General features: G+C 39.3%; 2 protein-coding genes across 2 annotated transcripts; both read right to left on the reverse strand.

Annotated features, from left to right (window-relative positions):
• Positions 1-3865: 3865 nt before the first annotated feature.
• Positions 3866-12668, reverse strand: timm17a (translocase of inner mitochondrial membrane 17 homolog A (yeast)). Its single transcript, XM_066671736.1, has 6 exons — positions 12464-12668; positions 9163-9262; positions 8509-8572; positions 7913-8041; positions 5555-5665; positions 3866-5467 (listed from the first exon to the last, which is right to left on the reverse strand). Exons 1-6 carry the CDS (start codon positions 12487-12489, stop codon positions 5397-5399), a joined length of 501 nt encoding a protein of 166 aa, XP_066527833.1. The 5' UTR covers positions 12490-12668; the 3' UTR covers positions 3866-5396.
• A 1492-nt stretch (positions 12669-14160) lies between these two features.
• Positions 14161-21133, reverse strand: lmod1b (leiomodin 1b (smooth muscle)). Its single transcript, XM_066672394.1, has 3 exons — positions 20737-21133; positions 18243-20009; positions 14161-17625 (listed from the first exon to the last, which is right to left on the reverse strand). Exons 1-3 carry the CDS (start codon positions 21004-21006, stop codon positions 17599-17601), a joined length of 2064 nt encoding a protein of 687 aa, XP_066528491.1. The 5' UTR covers positions 21007-21133; the 3' UTR covers positions 14161-17598.
• Positions 21134-21344: the final 211 nt, after the last annotated feature.

Raw genomic sequence — 21344 nt, forward strand, 5'->3', positions numbered from 1 at the left:
ACACACCACACTCTTCACAGACAGTCACCCGGAGGAAACCCACACAGACACAGAGAGAACACACCACACTCCTCACAGACAGTCATCCAGAGGAAACCCACGCAGACACAGGGAGAACACACAACACTCCTCACAGACAGTCACCCGGAGGAAACCCACGCAGACACAGGGAGAACACACCACACTCTTCACAGACAGTCACCCAGAGGAAACCCACACAGACACAGAGAGAACACACCACATTCCTCACAGACAGTCACCCGGAGGAAACCCACGCAGACACAGGCAGAACACACCACACTCCTCACAGATAGTCACCCGGAGCGAGAATTGAACCCACAACCTCCAGGGCCCTGGAGCTGTGTGACTGCGCCACCGTGCTGCCCCACTTGCCTGTTATCCATGATGTATTTTTGTTTATTCCCTTTTGTGACTTTATGTCCGCATTTCACCCAATCCACATACAAATATATCCAATCACATCCATATCCTCATCAAATGTTACCAGCAGGTGAACAAGCTACCTCAGAGGGCACTGTTTTGAGACACTTGTTTCTGTGATAAGACACATAGGTGGTACTTTTGGTTTGGTAATGGGTGGTACTTGGTCTATAACGTTTGGGAATCACTGCTATACAGCTTAAAGATGCAAGAAAACCAGCAGCACTTGTTGACTGGATATATATATATATATATATATATATATATATATATATATATATATATATATATATATATATATATATATATAATAATTTTGTTATGTATTACATCAACACGTTTCAACATCTGGACATTCATCTGTGTTAAAAAGTCAAAAATAACACCATCCCATTTTATATACATGATGAAGCAGGAAAACAAACAATGATGCTGAAAGACTTTTGATGGAAAACTGCATGAAAGTAAACACTCAAGTTACAAAAATAACAGCTAGTTACAGATGGGTTTCTGTGGTAGTTCAGTGAATAAAAACTTACAGACAAGTTAACCTTCAGTCATATACAAAATAGTCAAACACACCAATCCAGCTTAAAAGATGTGGAGCTTCTTAATGCAAAGAAACCAGACAGAAAAGCGTTTCCCCACAATTTTTTCCTTAAAATCATTTCCAGTTTTCCAGAATTTTGCATGAGCTGTAGCTTTGGCAAAGGCCGCATTCCCTCCATGTCTGTTTTAGTAACGCTAACATCTTTATTAGCATCAGAATTAGCTGCTGTATGACATTATTTTTCTTTTACAACTTCTGCTAAAAAAATACTGATTAAAGGTCATAGCTTTATTTTATATATGGATCCCATACTGCTGCTTAGGTGACACATTCCTCTTTTGGAGAAATAATTGCAGAATGTAATTCAATTTTACAGCACAGTCCTGAAATTAAGGGGGAGGGCGGAACACGGAGGGATGGTTTCCTGCCTTATTCTCCCTATTACAGGTCAGGGGAACATAACAATCATTTAGAAGTTGTAATTTTATGGTAAAAATATTATCTCGTGTTCCTTTAACTGGCTGTGTGCTAGTTTTTTATGCTGTTTTTAATCAAACTTGTCAAATTCCTGCCTGCCATTTGCTTATTTTATAATAAAAAAATAATAATAATAATAAAAACATTGATTTGCAAAATCCTAACATGGAACCGGCATAATCCGTAAACATGGCATTGGCAAAATAGATAAGTGATAAATCGACTAGGTCCAGCGTAGGTTGGGCCTGGCTGAAGACGAAGTTGTTGTCTGAGTATTGCTCTTGTTGCTTGGCCTGCTTCAGAAGCTCAATATTTAGAATTCCGCCATTCACTTCCTTTGTGATGGGCTTTTCAAAGGTAGCCATGGTGACTGGATGGAGGTGGGGTTGGGGGTTGGTGGGAGCTGGGACACATCAACCAATACAGAAACACACTTTGAACAGTTTGGAAGAAAAAGAAAGACAGTGGGGGTGCAGTTTTGAGGAGGCAGTTCAGGATGATGGAGGGGGGATTCAAGTCTTGAACAAAATAAACCCAAGCAGGGAGAAAAGAGTGCTTTCAGAGATAGAGAGGGGTCAGTCTAATTTGCACAAAAGCCCTCTGCCTCTCAAACTGTGTCTGACAGCAGACGTATTTATAAGTGGAGAACACATTTTGGGCTGTGTGTGTTTGTGTGTGTGTGGGGGGGGGGGTTACGTTTTCATTTGAAATGCAAAATCCAAGCTAAGAACAATGGCGCAGCAGGATGGAACACAGGCGTCTTTTTGTCAATTCAGAATAAACATTGCTCTTCCTTATTTATTTGCAGAGTGAACAGTGCCCAAAGGAACTAAACACGAATCTGAGATGAACACCAGCAGAGATGCTTAATATAGGCACGACCAATTCTTCACAAGGTTCTTGACCTACTGTCTCTCAGTCACTTAAACAATTGAAACACCCTTGTTTTTCTATTGTTCTTATCTTTCCACCCATTAATTTTTTTTGCTGTGACACACATAAAAGTGATAAACTGATAAAAGTGGTAAGAGTTATTATTATTAATTAACATTATTTTTGACAGCTTTCTCAATCAGAACATTTATTTACAAATTTACATGAACGGCATAATAGGTGTCAGTCAGTCTTTAATATAGATATTGTAATATAACTCAAGCAGTGTTGTGGGTCGTGATATCAAGATTACAGCATACGTTACGCTACACTTTCATTTAACCAGTTGAGAGTTGTGTTACTGTATAAAAAACGTCTGTTTCTACATCATGAAGGGCCAGGAGCAGAGTACAAAAGAATAACTGCATAGTGAGTGTCCACTAATCTTGCAAATGTACAGGATGAACAGCATTCAAAGTGCAAGGTGCTAGTGTATTAGGAGGTGGGGTGTGGGGAGCGATGTGGTTAAGGGTGTAAGGGGCATGGAATGGGAATCAATGGGGTGTTATGGAGACCACAAACCTTTGGAAAGAGGCTGTTTCTCAGTCTGCAGATAGCCCTGTACCGCTTTCCAGATGGCAGCACATTGAAGAGGTAGTGACCAGGCTTCTACATCACGAGCTTCATTACTCAGGAATGAATTGTTCATTATTGTGTTATAATTGAAGCAAAAATGATCCAAAAACACACAGTGGTAGGTGAATTGGTTACTTCAAATTGTCCATAGGCGAGAGAGTGTGAGTGAATGTGTGGCACTCAGGGATTCCAATTTATAACGTGTATATAGTAATGTATATATATAAGTATATGGGAATACAATTGTAATACACTATGTATTGATACTGATTGTTTGCTAAAGCGTGTAATTGGCTACTTTCATGTGATTGTATGACATGTGAAGAACGCTTTTACTGTGGGTTGTGCCTATTTATATAATCATTATAAATACGTTCCATATCCCACAGCCATGAACGGAGAACAGGGGGCTGAACTGGATCAGATCAAACTTCTCCAGGGGTAGTCCCTCATTTAAAATATAGTATTCCTAAATTATTTCAACATAAGTGTATTCAAAATATAAAAAACACAAACCGCTGCAGGATACAGCGAATACAATTTACTGCAGATACTTCAATCTCTCTTAAAATCTCCGGTTCTCACTGTCAAACTTTTTTTTCTTGCAGCCATCACCAAACGTCATTCTGTGGTCCAGAGAAATGAATGGTGTTCATTAACACAGTGGTGCGATATCCTATACATTAGTGCACCAAGTGCCAGCGGGCCCCTAATGATGTATTCTTAAAAGTGAGGTCGTGAGCCAATTAAAATCTTACAGCGGGCCACAATTGGCCTGGGAGCCGGACTTTGGACACCACAAGTTTTAGAAACAGAACAGAGCAGGCAACTAAGCAGGCAACAGCTCTATGTCTTAGTGATTGAGAAATTTAATCCCTTAGCCTGAGACTGTGAGCTGCCAACATTCATTACTACAGTAATAATTACTGTTGCCAGAGAAAGCATCTCTCTCTTTCTCTCTTCTCCTCTTCACCCCTTACTTATTTCTGAAAAGCATATTTCCTGTTCATTGTAGCCAGGTTTGCACCGCTAATGAATCCCAAGTAAAATTCTGCAATAGATTTTCATGCATGACGATCAAACCCCTTGTTTTTTGCAGATAAAAAAAACCTTGTCACAAAACACACAGCCTGATATAATTTCTATTACAACAGAGCATCAACATTAGAAACAAATGTAAGTTTATTTCTGAGGCTGATGGAGGGCCCCCTGGTGGGGAGGCAGGTCCACCATTATCCATAGTCTTACACTCCAGCTGTGAATCCGACTGTGTGTTCGTGTGGAAGAGTTAGAAAGGAGTGTGCACTACGCGGGGCTGCGTGGGCAGGAAAGACGTGGATGATTTTGGTGGGAGTATTTGTGCCAAAATTGAAAGGCAATCACTGTCTAATCACAGTTCTCTACAGAATGTGGGGTGTGGTTCTTCAAGGGTTCTAGACTGTGGTTCATGGACGCCAGGGGCATATCTAATGTGATTTTATGTATAAAACATTACTTTGATTTTTAAAGTCAGCGAGCTTTATTGTCATCCCAGATGTGTTTAGGGAGAACGGAATTCTCCAGGACACGGTGCTAACATTAGTTCTGTTTCAAAGCATCCCTGGGTGGGGCTAGGCTATAACACACACAAATTCATGCAACAATTTTGGTCATGTTCTTAGGGTTTTGTTTGTTTGTAGGGTCTGACCTTTTTGTTTCTACCTCACACTGGGTACGAGACAAAGGGCTTTGTGTTTTGCAATGTCACCAATTAGACCAATCAGTGTCATTTTTGTTGCCCACCAAGATTCACCCAAACTACATCTACCCTCCAATTCTGGTGTCTACACACTCTACGGGCTCTTTCACATGACAAGTTTTCCATGAATCAAAACCATAAAAAAAGAAGGAAAAAAAGCCCTTACACACGCAATAGATGCACTGAATACTTTGTTTCCCTTGTTCTAAATGGAGCTCAGCTTACCAAATAATAACTAGAACTCATGTGCTTAAAGAATAAAAAAAAAGTGGACTGCTAGTCAAGAATACAACTGGGAAACACTGGTCTGTCTAATATATACAGTAAATAAAATAATTTGTGTTTACTTGATGCCAGCAGAAATAAAGCAACCATACTGACATTTCAAAGACACACTACTTCATTTACCTCTTTAGTAAAGGATATATTTTTTTTTAAATAAGTTGATTTACAAACAGAACATGAGGCTGAATACAACAATAAGGCATACTGCAGATGACCAGTGAAAAAAGTCAAGGGGTTTGAGCCTTTCTTTCTCTGTCAAAAGTCCACACTCGTGTTGCATTGGTGTATGCTCATTCACTCATTCAATGAGAGACCGTTTCACAGATGCTGAAGTGTAATTCTGGCACCCCTGGTGAGTTAATGGAATATTGAAAGGCCTCAAGGGTGATAGACCTCTCACTGGTATTGTCTGTAGTCCCCGAAGGAAGGAGCGGGCATGGGGGCAGGTTCCTCTGCAAACTGTGGACCTGAGGATAACAGTAGCATTCGTTAGAAAAATGACAGGTCATAGTTTTGGGAAGAAAAAAAAAAGTATTATTATTCTGCACACTCACCCGTGGGGAACTGTGAGGAAGCAAACCTTGTGAGAAGTATTCCAGCACCTTCTATTAAGGCTAAAAGTATGCCTCCCATAGCAGCAGAACCAACCATGGCTACAGGGCCATCTATAGACAGAAAATATGAATCAACACTGAACAGGCACCAATAAAAAATGTGGTCAACACATGAGAGCATTCTGTCTCAATCACACGTTACCACTAGATGGTATAGGATACAACTATAATGGAGAATGTAGGCAAGGTTGTGAAATGTGTTTGTAGTAAAAACTAAGATTATAACATAATTATCATATAGCTTTTTACCATGACTAAAATATACAATAATGACTACTAAACATAATGACAGTTAAAAAGTCACTCTTGGTGCAGTTCATTTGGGCAAGTGTGAAACAAACAATCACACAGAGATGCAGACAAAAAAAAAAAAAAAAGAATCAAGACAGCCGAGAAGTGGTGGTCTCGGTCTGGTCCTAAATGAACTCTGGTGCGGTTCATTTCTGTTGAGAATGGCTCTCGTAGCCAGGGCTGTTTTGTGTATTGCACAGAGCAGAGCAGGTAAACAGAGAACTGGTTTAGCTGCTTATCAGACAAACAGAACAGAAATGTGCATTAGTCCTGAACACAGGACCTACTTTCTTGCTCCCACTAGTGTTGCACACTATACCGATACTAGAAGATTATCTCAATACTTTGTCATTAAAAACGGTGCAATACCCCCCATATAATAAGTACCAGTACTTTAAAGGCTAAGCACCAGCTCTATGAAAGTGTCAAACAAATAAATACAGTGGAATTTGAGTTCCTAACTTGTGTTTATTGATAGTCAGAAAACATGTTATTTACTAATTCAAGGAATAAGGTTTAAAAGACTGTTGGTCCCCCCTGTGACGTAGATGGTGGACAACAACTCTAGAAGCTGCACTTAATTTAATGCAAAATGACGAAAAGGTATGTTGTTTTTGGCTGCAATCATTCAATGTACAGTGGGACATCTGTGCACAAATGGCCCAAAGATCCGAAAAAATACAGAAAATGGACTAAATTTGTCAACTTTAAACGGGCACTTTGGAAAGGACCATCCGCTCACTCCGTTATCTGTAGCTCATTTCACTGGCGCTTTTCCAACAATATGGGCATGTAAGGACACCAACGAAAGGTGTTCAAGAGCCTCTGTAACATGGAGGTAAACAGGGTAAGGACACTTACTTCGCCTGTTTTAGTTGGGTTTTAGTTAACGTTAGCTTGACTTGCTAAACTCGGTGGCTCAGATTATACTCGGCTACGTAGCTGCATTACGGAGGTTTATAGTGTCGGATGAATTTGAGTTCGACTTCGATCACATTTACAAGAATAACGGTACCTCTAAATATGAGTTTAGCTTATTGTTTTACTGCGGCGTTGTTCAGCTGTTGTCCACCAGTGACGTCACAGTTGCGTTCAAGAATTTCCGTAGCGAGCTCGGGTTTTTCCGTCAATTTAATAAAATTGTCAGTTTTAAAGCAAATTAAGCTGCTATTTTCATTTTAATTCATACTTATATATGTCAGTAACTAAAGTAATGTGAAATATTCATGGAGGTCCATTAAGTGGTGCTTAGCCTTTAAGAATAATATGATAAGAGCGTCAGGGGGGCAGTGTGTGCCCGTTGATCTTTGCCTCCTCTCCCTCTCTTCATGATTTTGCCACTAGTTTTAGCGACTTTTCAGACCTTCTATCGAGTTATTTATCTCCTAGCGATCTATTTAAGCAGCACATACAGTCCGTACAGCAGCTCACACAGATCAGAATGAGTTGCGAATGTGCAAAAAATGCTGCCAAAGACACGTTTGCTTCCTTCAATGTAGAAGTTATTCCTTTTTCTGAACTCCTGAACCGAGATCCCATAATTAATTGAGGCATTCAGTAAACAAGTCTTATTAATGTATGACACAGGGCCAAAGACACGATTGGACCCAGAAATGGCAAAACGTCACGTGTGGCATCACATTTAACAAAAAGCTACCAGCGATTTTGAGGAATGCACTGAGCTTGTACAGAAAGTACATTACTTTTCCTGATGCTTTAGGTTTTTGCGATGGTATCTGTATCGAAATATTTAGGCAGGTATTGTATCGAAAGTCGTAATTTTGGTATCGTGACAACAATAGCTCCCACCTGTCAGGTCTGACGAATCGACTGTAAGATTATTCTCAAATAGTTTTTGGTGACATGTTTTGGTGTGCTCAGATTTTTCCATGTGTGAAGTCCAACCAAACCAAGGGGAACATTCTCAAGATTGTGAACTCCATAAACAACAAACTACAGGTGTGAAGATGCCCCAAGTCTGAAACACTGATGCAACTCTTAACTCACTTCTCGCAGCAAGAATTGCGCCCGTCATGGCTCCGCTTGTTATTGAGTTCCAGGGATCCTCTTTACCCCGCAATTTCACTAGCCCACAGTCAATCATTGAGAAGAGTCCACCCCATACAGCAAAACTTCCTATAACATACAGAAATCTCTGTTAAGAAATTGAGTGGTGACTTCAAAAAATGTGCTTAAAAAGGATATATTCTAAACACAATGTGACATTGAATATTACTGTAAATATACACAATGCTTAAGGCAAGTAGAATATGTTCCACTCAATTTCATGTTTGTTGTCACTGTGGATAAAGCCTGTATGATGATACTAAAACTGTTAAATAGTTACCATTACAAATATGAATCATTATTACAATGATACATCTTGATAAAGCAGATTTATTAGCACATAGATAGACACATCCAATAGGATTTATGTGCATTTGTTGCTATGTAATTTTTTTAATCTTTCTTTTATTTTCCTCTGTATTTAAAAATTCAATTCAATTTCTAATAAATAAATAAAATAATTAAATGACGCAGACAGCCATATGATTCATAAATGCCATAATACTGCTCTGTGAAGCAATTTATGAAACACTTACCCCCCAACTGTGGGGCTCTGGTCCTAATAGCTGTCATACTCCCCCTCAGTCTGTGGTTCATTCCCTGAAGAGAAAAATGTGAATGTAAAACAAAATCATTATATAGTTTAATCAGCAAATAGAGAGCTTGATGAACAACAGCAAATACCAATATCATTTAATTCAGACGAATCACAAACTGTTCTCCAAACAAACACATTGGCATTCATGTTCACCTTAACTTAAAAGTACCTTCTGGAATTACTGAACCCTTGGTGAAAATGAGCTTTTATTGTCTGCCTTTGTTCTGTGTAACTTGAAAATATTAAAGAAATATGAATTCTAATTAAAGTCCATTTGTTCCAAATATAAAACAAATAATTACTGGCAGTGAACATTTAAGAAAATCGTATTGACATTTTAAAATTGTTATTGTAGTCTTGTAATTTATCTCTAATCACACTAGGAAATCTGATCCTGAAAAAGTAGTCTTCATTTTTAAAGAGTTGGTGTCTCACAAGAAGAGGTGAGAAATATGTCACACATCAGGGGAATCTATATTTACCGTCTTCATTCACACAACAAGTTACAATAATTTGAATTATTAAAGAATATGTCAGTAAGTATATTAATTACAGTAATGAAACTTCTACCAAAAAAAGCAGATGAACTTACAACAGGTGAATTTCTAAAGCCTTTGACAGCCTGGAATATCCCTCCACCTATTGCTCCCATTGTAAATGCACCGCCACAGTCGTCCACTATCCTCCATGGGCTGAAATAGAACAGTGAAGGTAAATTCAGGCAAAATAACCACAACCATCCATCCACCATTTATTTTACAATAGACAGGGAAGAAAAGAGTAGCCCAAACCCACGGGTATTTTATACACAACCACACAACAACATAACATACATTTAAAACCCATCTAAAACAACACAACTGTCCAGTCAGAAATTGTGCTGAGGAACGTATATAACTACAGTGTCTTAAATAATCTAGCATTCATGAACATAGAAGTGACAATGTTCAGGCTGTTTTCTTATCGAAACACATTTGGTCTATAATTAAACGTTCAAAGGTGTGATCAATAACAAATCTCAAAGTGTAGAAATGCTGCCACAATACAGTAACCATATGTTAATCAAATTTGAACACTTCAGGAAGCTTTCAGCTGAAACAGCAGTTTGTACTTGATTTATATGATTTGAGATCTCACCACAATAAATTACATTCTAATAACTGCACCTTTTACAAAAGGGTTCTGTGTGGCACCAAAAAGGGTTCTTGAATTATTAATATATCAAAATTGTTACAATAGAAGAACCCTTCTCTAAAAGGTGCTATATAGAACCATCTAAAATAGAGAATGCCTTCATGATGCAAAGAACTATTTAATCATGGAAAAGTCTCTTAGAGTCTTCAGGGTTCTATAGAGAAACTTTATTATTATTATTTTTACTAAATAACCATTGAAAATTATAATTTTTTAATATGTAGATTTGCATTTCCTGAAAGAAATACACAGTGCTTCAAAGAGCATGTGTGTGTGCATGTGTGTGAAGAGGTGTGTACGTGTGGTACGCATGTTTAAAAACCTTTTGGAAAGCCATAAAAAGATGAAGTTAAGAGAACATTTTGTGGAAAAAATCTAATTGCGATTTTTCTGACAGAAACTGTGAATGCGATTTATGTCAAGCTTCAGTTCACTATTTACTGTATAACAGATCATTCATTCACCATCTGTAAGTCTTATCCAGTTTAGGGTCGCGGTTGGTCCAGAGCCTACCTGGAATCATTGGGCGCAAGGGGAGAATACACCCTGGAGGGGGCGCCAGTCCTTCACAGGGTGACACACACTCACACATTCGCTCACACTCTCACACCTACGGACATTTTGAGTCGCCAATCCACCTACCAACATGTGTTTTTGGTGCGTGGGAGGATACCGAAGCACCCAGAAGAAACCCACGCAGACACAGGGAGAACACACCACACTCCTCACAGACAGTCACCCAGAGGAAACCCACACATACACAGGGAGAACACGCCACACTCCTCACAGACAGTCACCCAGAGGAAACCCACGCAGACACAGAGAGAACATACCACACTCCTCACAGACAGTCACCCGGAGCAGGACTCGAACCCACAACCTCAAGGACCCTGAAGCTGTGACAGAGACACTACCTGCTGCGTATACCAGATCATTGCTGTCCAATTAAAACGCATCTCCCACTTTTTTAATTTCAATGGAAGTGAGTGTAAAAATATTTTTTCCATGTTATTTTGGAGCATTTATATTGGTTCATTCATCGTGAAAACTTACATGATATAAAGCTAAGATGTTCACCATAACTTATTTTGTTGTATAACTGTTGTCTCAAACCCGTAGTATTTGCATATTACCAAGATGATTTTTTTTTTATTGTTTTGTTCTGTTTTTTTGGGACCTAACTGCCCAGTGTTCATATGGCTTAGTGGATGACACCAGCCACTCTGTTTGTGCAAGTTTGGGACTTTTATTTTAACTGTTTAAGTACTCTAATGAATATGTTATCACTTAGATTGACCAATAAGGGCCAAAGCTTTGAGACTGATCACACTTCTCCAGCAAAAGGACAAATTATATATATATATATATATATATATATATATATATATATATATATATATATATATATTCATGATCCATTCATTCAAATATCAAAACTACTAAAATGTACACGAGCTATTGTGTAACTGGTGCTACTCTTGGCATCTCTGGCCATTCCTGTAAAGAGGCCAATTCCTTTAACTTCCAGCCGCCAAAAAAAGGTTTTGGCCATATTCCTGAATCATGCTGTCAGTCATATATTTTTACTACTTAAATAAAATCACTGTAAATGAAACAATAATGAACAATGACAAAAATAAAAATGACCAACACAGTCACTGTTTTACTCAGAAGACAGACCCTAGTGAAAGGCATTGGTAAGTGTCACACAATAGGTTATCTATCGATGGCAAGTGCCTCCACATGTAATTCCTAGGTGTCATAGCTGCCACTTCCTGCTGCCAGTTGCCAAAAGGAATAAAAGCCTTCACTATATATTTCTGAAGTGTTTACATTTTCTACCACGTGAAACAGCAGATTAATTACATTCACATACTTCAATATCAATTGCATCTAAGTAATTAGAATTAGAAGTGTGGAAAAGACAATAAGCTTTCCAATAATACTTTATATATACTGTCAGAAAAGTAGTGGTACCTTCAACGGTTCATATTCTGTACTTTTAATTAGGAAACACAATTGTAATTCTGTCTTTACAATTTTTGAATTCTGTCTTTGACATTTTTGACTTTATTAATAACGTCCTTCCCGAATTATATTGCATGTTTTTATTTTACACAGTTATGGAAGACTACATACACGCGCGCGCACGCGCACGCGCACACACACACACACACACACACACATACATACATACATACATACATATATATATACACACACCTCTCCTTGTCGAGAAGAGAATATGATGTGCTTCTACGGAACAAACTGGCCTTTACTCCACAATTTACATTGTTTGAACCTTTAGTGACAATAATGTACCTGTCCAATACCTTTCTGTTCTAGCTGAGAGTGTACAGCGCAAACTGGCTACATGAGGTTTAGTCGGCATTTTAGACTAAACGAAATAAATTACACAAGTTTCATACATCTAAAACTGTCCCTAGGTATAAACATTACACACATAATTAGTCACAACAGACAAAACAGAGAAAACAGACCAAGGTCACCCAGCTTGTGTTAGTTAACGTTAGCAGCGCATCGTGGTAGAAATAACAAGCGTAATTCCACATGATACTGGTGTAAGATTAATTCACAAAACACCTCGTACTATCATCTATATTTCAGAGTGTGTGTGCTGTTGGTTAAAACGGAATTCTAAATTAAAAGACGTTATTTTATAGTTTAAACCGGCTTACCACGGCTCCCTCGCGTACTCCTCCATTTTGTTCTTTTCCTGCTCCGTGGGACGCAATCTGGACTGGAGGACTCAGCTGACCCGTTGCTGACTTTAGGATCAGTCTGTTTAATAATGCCATCTAGTGTACAAAGTGTAGAACTGCTGGACAAAGCGAAACTGCTACTGAAACGTTTTTGACTCTCTGGATCAGTCACTGAGCACACCCAAGCAATAATATGCCACGTAAATATGTAATATCTTAGTCATATTTATTCATTCAGAACTGATGAATTTAGTGTAACCAATTAAATGTTTACAGAGAAGGTTATCGACCAATAACGGTAGCTCTACAGTCAGACCGTCCAATCCGAAGATTTTAGGCTACTTCACCACTCCCCCTTCTCACTCAAGCGAACCAATCGGAGTAGAGGAGAGCAATTTTCTCGAAAATTCTATGTAAGCTCTAGAAAAACAAAATCCCGGACGTTTGTGAAATTCCGCCGGGACATTTATTTGTCTAAAAATGGGGACATGTCCGGGTAAAAGAGGACGTCTGGTCACCCTATGTCAATTATATGTAATAAGGTTACATATGTTGAACAAATGGTTATATTCCTCCTGTTTTTCTCTTATCCCACCAATACATATTTCAGGAGCTTCATTTCCATTTTTGAGGACTGAGGAGTGAATGTTTTAGTTTAGGCTATATCAACTCTGCACTGAATACAGTATAATACAGTTTATTGTAATTAGGTGTAGGATTATGTTGTTTTCAAGAATAAAATGGCAGCTGGAAACTATACTGTATATATCAAGAGGAATCTCCTCAAGAAGTAGACAATGCTCTCTCTCTCTCTCTCTCTTCCGTAAGTGAATGTATTTTTAACCAGCTAGGCAAGCACAATGATTCTAGCTTTCTCTCTCTCTCTCTCTCTCTCTCTCTCTCTCTCTCTCTCTCTCTCTCTCCCCCCCTCTCTCTCTCAGCTTAGATACTGGCAATCTTCCCTTTATTAGAAAGGAGAAAGGAATGAGTCTCCATTAAGAATAACCAAATATAGGCATTTCATGGATGCAGAGGGTGAGGCAAGGGCAAATGAAATACAAGCTGGTCTGCTGTTGTTAAAACTCCCACTTAAATTTCCAGCAGGTCTTTACTGATGAATAAAGTACTGATCACAACAAAGGGGATGTTACTTTCATGTTAGACCTGGCGTTGGTTTCCACAAGAATGGACCACCACTGGTTTGAGGGGCCCAGAGTTTATCTGGATGTGTGCTTTCGCTAATCAGAAGTTGGTAGACATTGTTTAAACTCAATAACTTGTGGGGGCCATATAATAATGAATGTGTTTTTTCTGTGGACCACTATGGATCATATGAGCAGACCAGCTGAGTATAGTTTTATCCACAGGCCGGAACAATGTATGGATGTCCTCCGTTGTGATGGGTTGGGATATTAAGCACAGCCCACATGAAAACAAAACATCTAAATTATGACAACCCACTTGCACTCATGGAGACATTACATTTATCCAAAATTGGCAGCCAACCTGGTTCTCACTAATAAAATATTTATCAGCTAATGAGCATTAAGTTCATAAGATGTTAAGTAATGGATTCCAGATTTTATCAGCGGTTAATTTTATAGATGTAAATATCTCATGGCATGTAAAAAAAAACAAAAACTATTCAGTGGATTTTCATTTGAGAAGTCTTTTAATATTAATTTGATTAGTTACACGTTTTCTGCCAGTAGCAGATCAAATCAATTGAAATATGAATTTGTATTCACACATCAGGATGAGCAAAGCACACCATTAAGGTGAAAGTTATGTGTGTGTAACCTGAAGCAAATATTGTCTGCACTGAGCATCCCAGCAAAGTGATTCATGAGCACATGGGATATTTTAGGCTTTATAGATTTAATATCCTATCAAAAGCTCATTTGTCTTTACAAAACTAGCATATACCTGTTCATTGTCATGTTATGACCAACCAAAGAGCATTTATATTTGTTTTGCTGGAATTTCCCCTGAATATCCTTTCTGTAAAAGACATGTGTATGTTAAGAGAATATTGCGTGATAACCAAGACATATAATGGAAATTTATATTTACTGTATATATCAATTAATCAAACCAATTATCATTATCGCGCCCCAGATAGCAGACACATTTGTGCATAATCTGTGCCACTTTTGGCACATGTGGGCCAGAGCTGAGCCAGATGTTGCTGTGGTCTACAACACATCTGACATACGGCTCTATAATATGGAACTGTGCCTAAGATGAAGTAGCCAGAATTACCCTGAGTCAGCATTGCCGTTTGGACCGTACATTTGGACCGAACATTCTGTGCTATCTTTGGAAAGCATTGCTACTCAAAAAACATTCATTCATTCATTATCTGTAACCCTTATCCAGTTCAGGATCGCGGTGGGTCCAGAGCCTACCTGGAATCATTGGGCGCAAAGCGGGAATACACCCTGGAGTAGTCCTTCACAGGGCAACACACACACACACACACACACACACACCCCTACAGACACTTTTTTTTGAGTCGCCAATCCACCTACCAACGTGTGTATTTGGACTGTAGGAGGAAACCGGAGCACCCGGAGGAAACCCACGCAGACACAGGGAGAACACCCCACACTCCTCACAGACAGTCACCCGGAGGAAACGCACGCATACACAGGGAGAACACACCACACTCCTCACAGACAGTCACCCGGAGGAAACCCACGCAGACACTGGGAGAACACACCACACTCCTCACAGACAGTCACCTGGAGGAAACCCACGCAGACACAGGGAGAACACACCAACTCCTCACAGACAGTCACCTGGAGGAAACCCACGCAGACACAGGGAGAACACACCAACTCCTCACAGACAGTCACCTGAAGGAAACCCACGCAGACACAGGGAGAACACACCAACTAGTCACAGAAAGTCACTCAGAGGAAACCCACGTAGACACAGGGAGAACACTCCAAGTCCTCACAGACAGTCACCCGGAGGAAACCCACGCAGACACAGGGAGAACAAACCCACACTCCTGGAGCTGTGTGACTGCGACACTACCTGCTGCGCCACCGTGCCGCCCACTCAAAAAACAGACTTAAGGAAAGTTTTAGTGAATTCTCCCAGTTAAGAAGCAACATTTCCTTAATATTCACTGACAGAGAACTTCTTTTGCAAAAATGACATATTGAACATAACATGAAACAAAAAGAAAAGACAGCTCTTGAATTGGTTCTGGGACCATACAAAGTAATGACTCTAAAATCTCAAAAAATGGAGTAACTTAAATATAAATATTTAACTCTTTTACTCACAAAAATGCGTAGACGTTTTAAGATTCATTCATTCATTCATTCATTATCTGTAAGTGCTTATGCAGTTCAAGGTCACGGTGGATCCGGAGCCTACCCAGAATCACTGGGTGCAAGGCAAAACTTTATAGACAAACATTATTATGATTTGGAAATGCTCAGGTAGGTATAAATTAATAAATGCTTTACTGAAGTAGATTTACTTCTCTAAATGTAACTAAAAATAATCTTCATATTTAAATAAAATGAAAAATTCAGGGTCTTATTCTTTGGTCTGTTAACAAAAGACAAATGACTGTGGTAATTTATGACAAACAAAAAGATAAGATCATTTGTTTTGCCTCAGCCAAGGAATGTATTCAATGTATATAATTTGTTTATGAGTGAACAAAAAAAAAAAACTAAAATTCAGCCCTTTTAATACAACAACTTACATGGGCCTAGGTCTGATCCTCAATTCGGTCACTGTCTGTGTGGAGTTCAGTGTGTTCTTACTGCATCTGCTACAAAGCCAATGGGTTTGCACTATTATGCTTTTAATGGCATTTTCAAACCTGTGTATAATGTTACGGTTGCATCCGGAAGGACATCTGATGTAAAAATTGCAACCAAATTGTATGTGTCAGTCATCAAAGTGACGGTGGGTGACCTGTACAGCAACATCTTGTGGTACCAGTCAAATGTGTCACAGAGAAATTTTAATGAGACCACTTGTGCCTTCATCAGAGATATTAATTAAATGACATGCTAACATTTTTCATATAATTATATGTCCACCTGCAAAGCTGATAACTAATGTGTAAGAATTGTGGCACACAAAAATGTGGCAGTACACAGTGTTGTTAATATTGGAAAGCATTCAGTTCTGCATAAAGTCTCATCTGGAAAGACTGTCATTCTCTAATTAACCCAAGGCAATGTGATTTTTGAGTTATGTAATATTATACATTTGTTGTCGTCACAAGGTCACACATTTGTAAAGAAATAATTTTCATCCTGAGTCATGTAAAAAGATTTGTCTTATGATTCTACAATGAAATATTGTACTATCCAAGCTACCATTGTCTTTATTTTACAGAAACGTTTGGACTCTAACATCAAAGAGATTCATTTTATTGTAGTTTCTTAAAATTAAAGGTCCTTAGTTTTAGAAGAAATCCTAAACTGGCATAAATTCTTAGTTTAGGTGGACTTTAAATATATATATTTCACTTTAAAATCTCATTTACTTTAAAGAACCATCTACTGAAAAGTTTATTAGAAAAAAAAAGTGGTTGTTTTAAGTCAATTCTCTGTTTAAAGTGTGAAAACTATAGCATAAACCAGACTTGTAATATTTCATTAAATTCCCCTTTCATTCCCTGATTATTTAGAAATGCATTAAACTGATAACAATTCCAAACAAATACAATTTCCTGTTTATCATCAGCAAAGTCAAATGTTGGGATATCATTCAAATGTACCTCCACTTTTCCAGGCGTCCATACAGACTCATACACACACACACACAAATACCACCACACACATTCGCCAACACACCAAATAAATTGTGCCCCTTAGTGCAAACAACAAGCAAGGCATCAATGAAGGCTTCAGCTTCTAAGTACTATAGCTTCACTAGGCTTCCATTCCTCTCCATTGTCCAATGTACTGAGAGCAATTAATACAATATTCAAACCCTTGTCTGCCTTTCACAGTACGGGGCAGTAGTACACTCTGTACACCGACGCCAAGTGCTGATCTCCTCATGGTCTTTGAGATGTCTGGTCTCTTTCTCTTTTCCTTCATTTTCATCTGTTTTCACTCTTTTATCTCTACTTACTGCAGTAGTTTCGGTAATGCAACCTTTGTGGGGAAAAGGAAAAACAAAACACAATGTCATTGATGCAAAGCTTTACCTCACATCTGCAAAAATCTATATTGAGATGTTTGTTTAAGCTAAAATGGAAGTCACCTGTACATAGTGTGAAGGTTCAAGGAAGATACTGGTTCCCCAAAGTTATGTTAATGTTCTCTCATTAGCTTTAATGACCCATTAGCCACATTAGCATTATATGGGTTCTTTTAGGCTTTAAATACCATTGCTCTCCAAAGACAATCACAAATCTGATTTGTCAAATTGTAATATACATTCATTCAAACACAGTCCTTCACATTGTGAATGGACCAATAGACATGCTCCTTAATTACTCAGGATGATTTCCTTTTCATTGATTTCCTTTGACAGTTTAGAAGATCTTTTCTCTTCTATTATAAAGTTACTATTTTGAGAAACATGTTTTTCTTTGGTGTAGATGTTTACTATTTTTACATCTATAACATCTGAGCAGAGCAGGAGGAGTATTAAGAGTTTTGGATGGATTGGTTTTACTTCCAAAGCAAGAATGAAACCCTAGCCATGTGGGTGTCATCAGTGTTGACCATGCTGTACTAGTGAAATGGTAGGATATATACTTCCTTGCCTTTTTGAGCTGTTTCTTGTTGGCATCCCTTATAGAAGCCAGAAGCTGGTCCCTAGAATTTAAACTTGAACCTCTGCCTCTGCTTTTGTCTTCAAGCTTTCTCTTAGACACGGGTGTCAGGGAGTTCTTCAGGAAGTCACCATCCAAATTTGGGGGTGGTGGTGGTGGTGGCGGTAAGCACCCAGGTGGTGGGGGTGGAGGCACTGAACCAACAATCCCCTTCCTGGGAGTGAGCTTTGGGGATGGTACAGGAGATGGAGTGGGAGATGGCTTTGGTGAGCTCCTTGGAGAACTTTTGCTGAAGCCAGGCTTTGGGACCTCGAGCGAGTCTTTCTTGTCTCGATTTCCTTGGGCTTGAGCCTGCTTCTGCTCTTGCAGCCGCTTCTGCCGCTGTCGGTCCATGTTGCGGCTGAGAATGTTGGTCATGGTCATACGTGGTCCAGCTAACTCAAAGTGGTAGCCCAGTTTTAGCAGGGTTGTGTTCTCTTTCAAAATCTTTGTCATTTCCATCTCTGTCTTGCCTCCACATATGTGCCGCTGATTGTGGAAACGGAGTTCTGTGAGGGTGGAGTTGTGCTGGAGGGCTTGGATCAGTGCCATGATGCCTTTGCTGGTGAGAAGGTTTGAATCCAGGTTGATGCTAGTGATGGATTTGTTGTTGCGTAAGGTTTCTGCTATAGCGAAAGCCACATGGTCATCTGCTCTGCAGTTAGCAAGGGCAAAGGTCTTAATCTGAGTGTTATTTTTAAGAGCTTCAGCAAACTGAATGAGGGTTTTGACTTTGATGACCTCAGAGTTGTTGACGTTGATTTCACTCATGCCAGGATCATTCCGACGAACCTTTTCCAGGTCTTCAGCAAACATGCTAGCAGATTCCTCATCGTCCTCCTCTTCTTTGCTCTTCATTTTCACATTTGTTTCTGCAACACAGTTTCCAGCTTCCTCAGTGGGCTCAGGAACTTCATTTTGCCTTTTAGCCTCCTTTTTTTCCTTGTCGACAGAACTTGTCTTTAGCTCCTCGTATGCATTAAGCAATTCTTTACCTTTCCTCTCTTTCTCTTTCTCTTTATTGGTAATTTCAGTGTCTTTTCGAACATCCTTTTCTGCTGACTCTTTATCATTTTCACTGGACTTCACAAACTCTGGCTGTTTGTTTATCTTCTCTTTCTCTCCTTTCTCTCCTTTCCTTCTTTCATTGCTTTTGCTTTCTGCAACCTGATTTTGTTTTTCTTCTAACTTGCCAAAAATGCCTTTTTTCTTACTCTCTTCCCTTTTCCTCACTTCTTCTCTTCTCTCTTGTTCCTTCCTGTCCTCCTTCTCTTGCAATTTGGAGATGAGGTTTTTCATCTTGCCATCCACCGATTCCTTCTTCCTGCTCTCCTCTCTTCTATCTTTCTCTTTAGTATCCTCCTTTCTTTCTTGAAGCTTTGATATCAACTCTTTCGTCTTGCTGCTGCCTTCTTTTGTGTCTCGTCTCTCTTTGAGTTTACAATCGTTGTTCATTTCTATCTCTTTAACCTCAGTTTTATTTGTGCTCTGTTCCTCCCTTCTGAATTGTCCCGCTCTGATATACTGGGATTCCTCTGAGGGCCTTGTGGTCATACTGTCTCTTTTCTTTTCTTGCATACAAGGTACACTGGGTGTGGAAACACTTGTTTGTCTCTGAAGTCCTCTGTCCCTGGTGTCAGTCCTGGGGTCATTCTTCTCCTGACTCAGTCCCATTTTCCTCAGATACTCCTGTTTCCGGCTTTCCCTTCTGTGTTCGCCCTGAAAGAGAACATAACAGCAGGCAATATTACAGATATGCAGCTGATCTTTGAGTGGAACTCTGTGGTCTATCAGGAAAAGTCCTAATAACTTTTGAGCTTTTCGTACTGGCCTAAATCATGCTCAAAATAAAACCTCCACACACTGTTATTCTCTGTGCTTAAACAGCCCTATACGCCGTTAATTACCTAACGTTACTTCATGTTTACATTATGCATGGCCTGCTATTTACAGAGAAGACATAAATCTACACAGTGGCTGAGTGTTTGATTTGTGAGCCACAGTGTTTGGCTGTGCAAAGCCTCCAGCCTTGGCAGACATATCCTTAAAAGGCAGTGCGCAAAGGAGTAATCAACCAAGAAATCCCATCAGGCCTGGCCTTCACAACCAGCACATACTTGAAAGACTTCACATATCCCATAAAGTTTATTCCACCATCTGCTGTAAATTCAGCTTGTTCTCTGTCAGAATTATTTGTGAATTTCTTATTAAAGATCACATGCATCAGTTTGGAAAAAGCGTACATAGTGTCTTTACAAAGTCAACACACAAAAGTGACCAAAATGAAGAACAAACCAAGCTGTGTTTCCCTTAAATGACTTAGGAATAGTACATGAAGGTGCACCGTCTTCAAACGTTTACATGACACTTGAAAAGACGGTTGTTTTCAAGAGGTTAGTAGTTGTTTAGAGGTTGTAGTTATTGAACATTGATATTATTTTCATACCTCAGTTGACAGGTTCCTTTGAAGACGCGCAGTGGTCTCATCATCACGACTGCTCAAACTGGACTCCTTTCTTTTAGCCGTGCCTTGTTTTAAGTCCGTTTGGTCCACGATAATTATTTCGCTCGGATCGGGGTCTGGTACAGTGGAAACCTCCTTCTGCAGCTCCTCCATCTCTTCAGGTGACAGGTTTGACAGCAGGTTGTCAAGATCCGGGTCCTCGCTTACCTGCCGCCCAGTTCGTGTCAGTCCTCTTACCTTTCTCCTGGACATGACTGCACACCTGTGTACAAGATGAACTAACAAAAACAACTGTGTGTGTATGACAGTGGTTATTTCAGTCCCTTGTATACTCCCATAAAGCAAAAGTGAGATGTTTAAGAGAGGCTGTAAAGTCCGTTCAGAGGTGCACTACCAGCGGCTTCATGACTGCTCTGGTCTGCTTGGACATTCCTTGAAATCCATCGCAACTACAAGCCCATATTTAGCCGGTGGTGCAAACTCCTTTAAAGGCAATAGGGGCTGTGGTTTACTAAATCTCCAAAGTATCCTAGATACTAACTTCCTATTGGTTATGCTGATGTCTGAATATATCCCTTATGTACACTCTT

This window comes from Hoplias malabaricus, chromosome 5, assembly GCF_029633855.1.
Source record: "Hoplias malabaricus isolate fHopMal1 chromosome 5, fHopMal1.hap1, whole genome shotgun sequence".
Classification (NCBI taxonomy): Eukaryota; Metazoa; Chordata; class Actinopteri; order Characiformes; family Erythrinidae; genus Hoplias; species Hoplias malabaricus.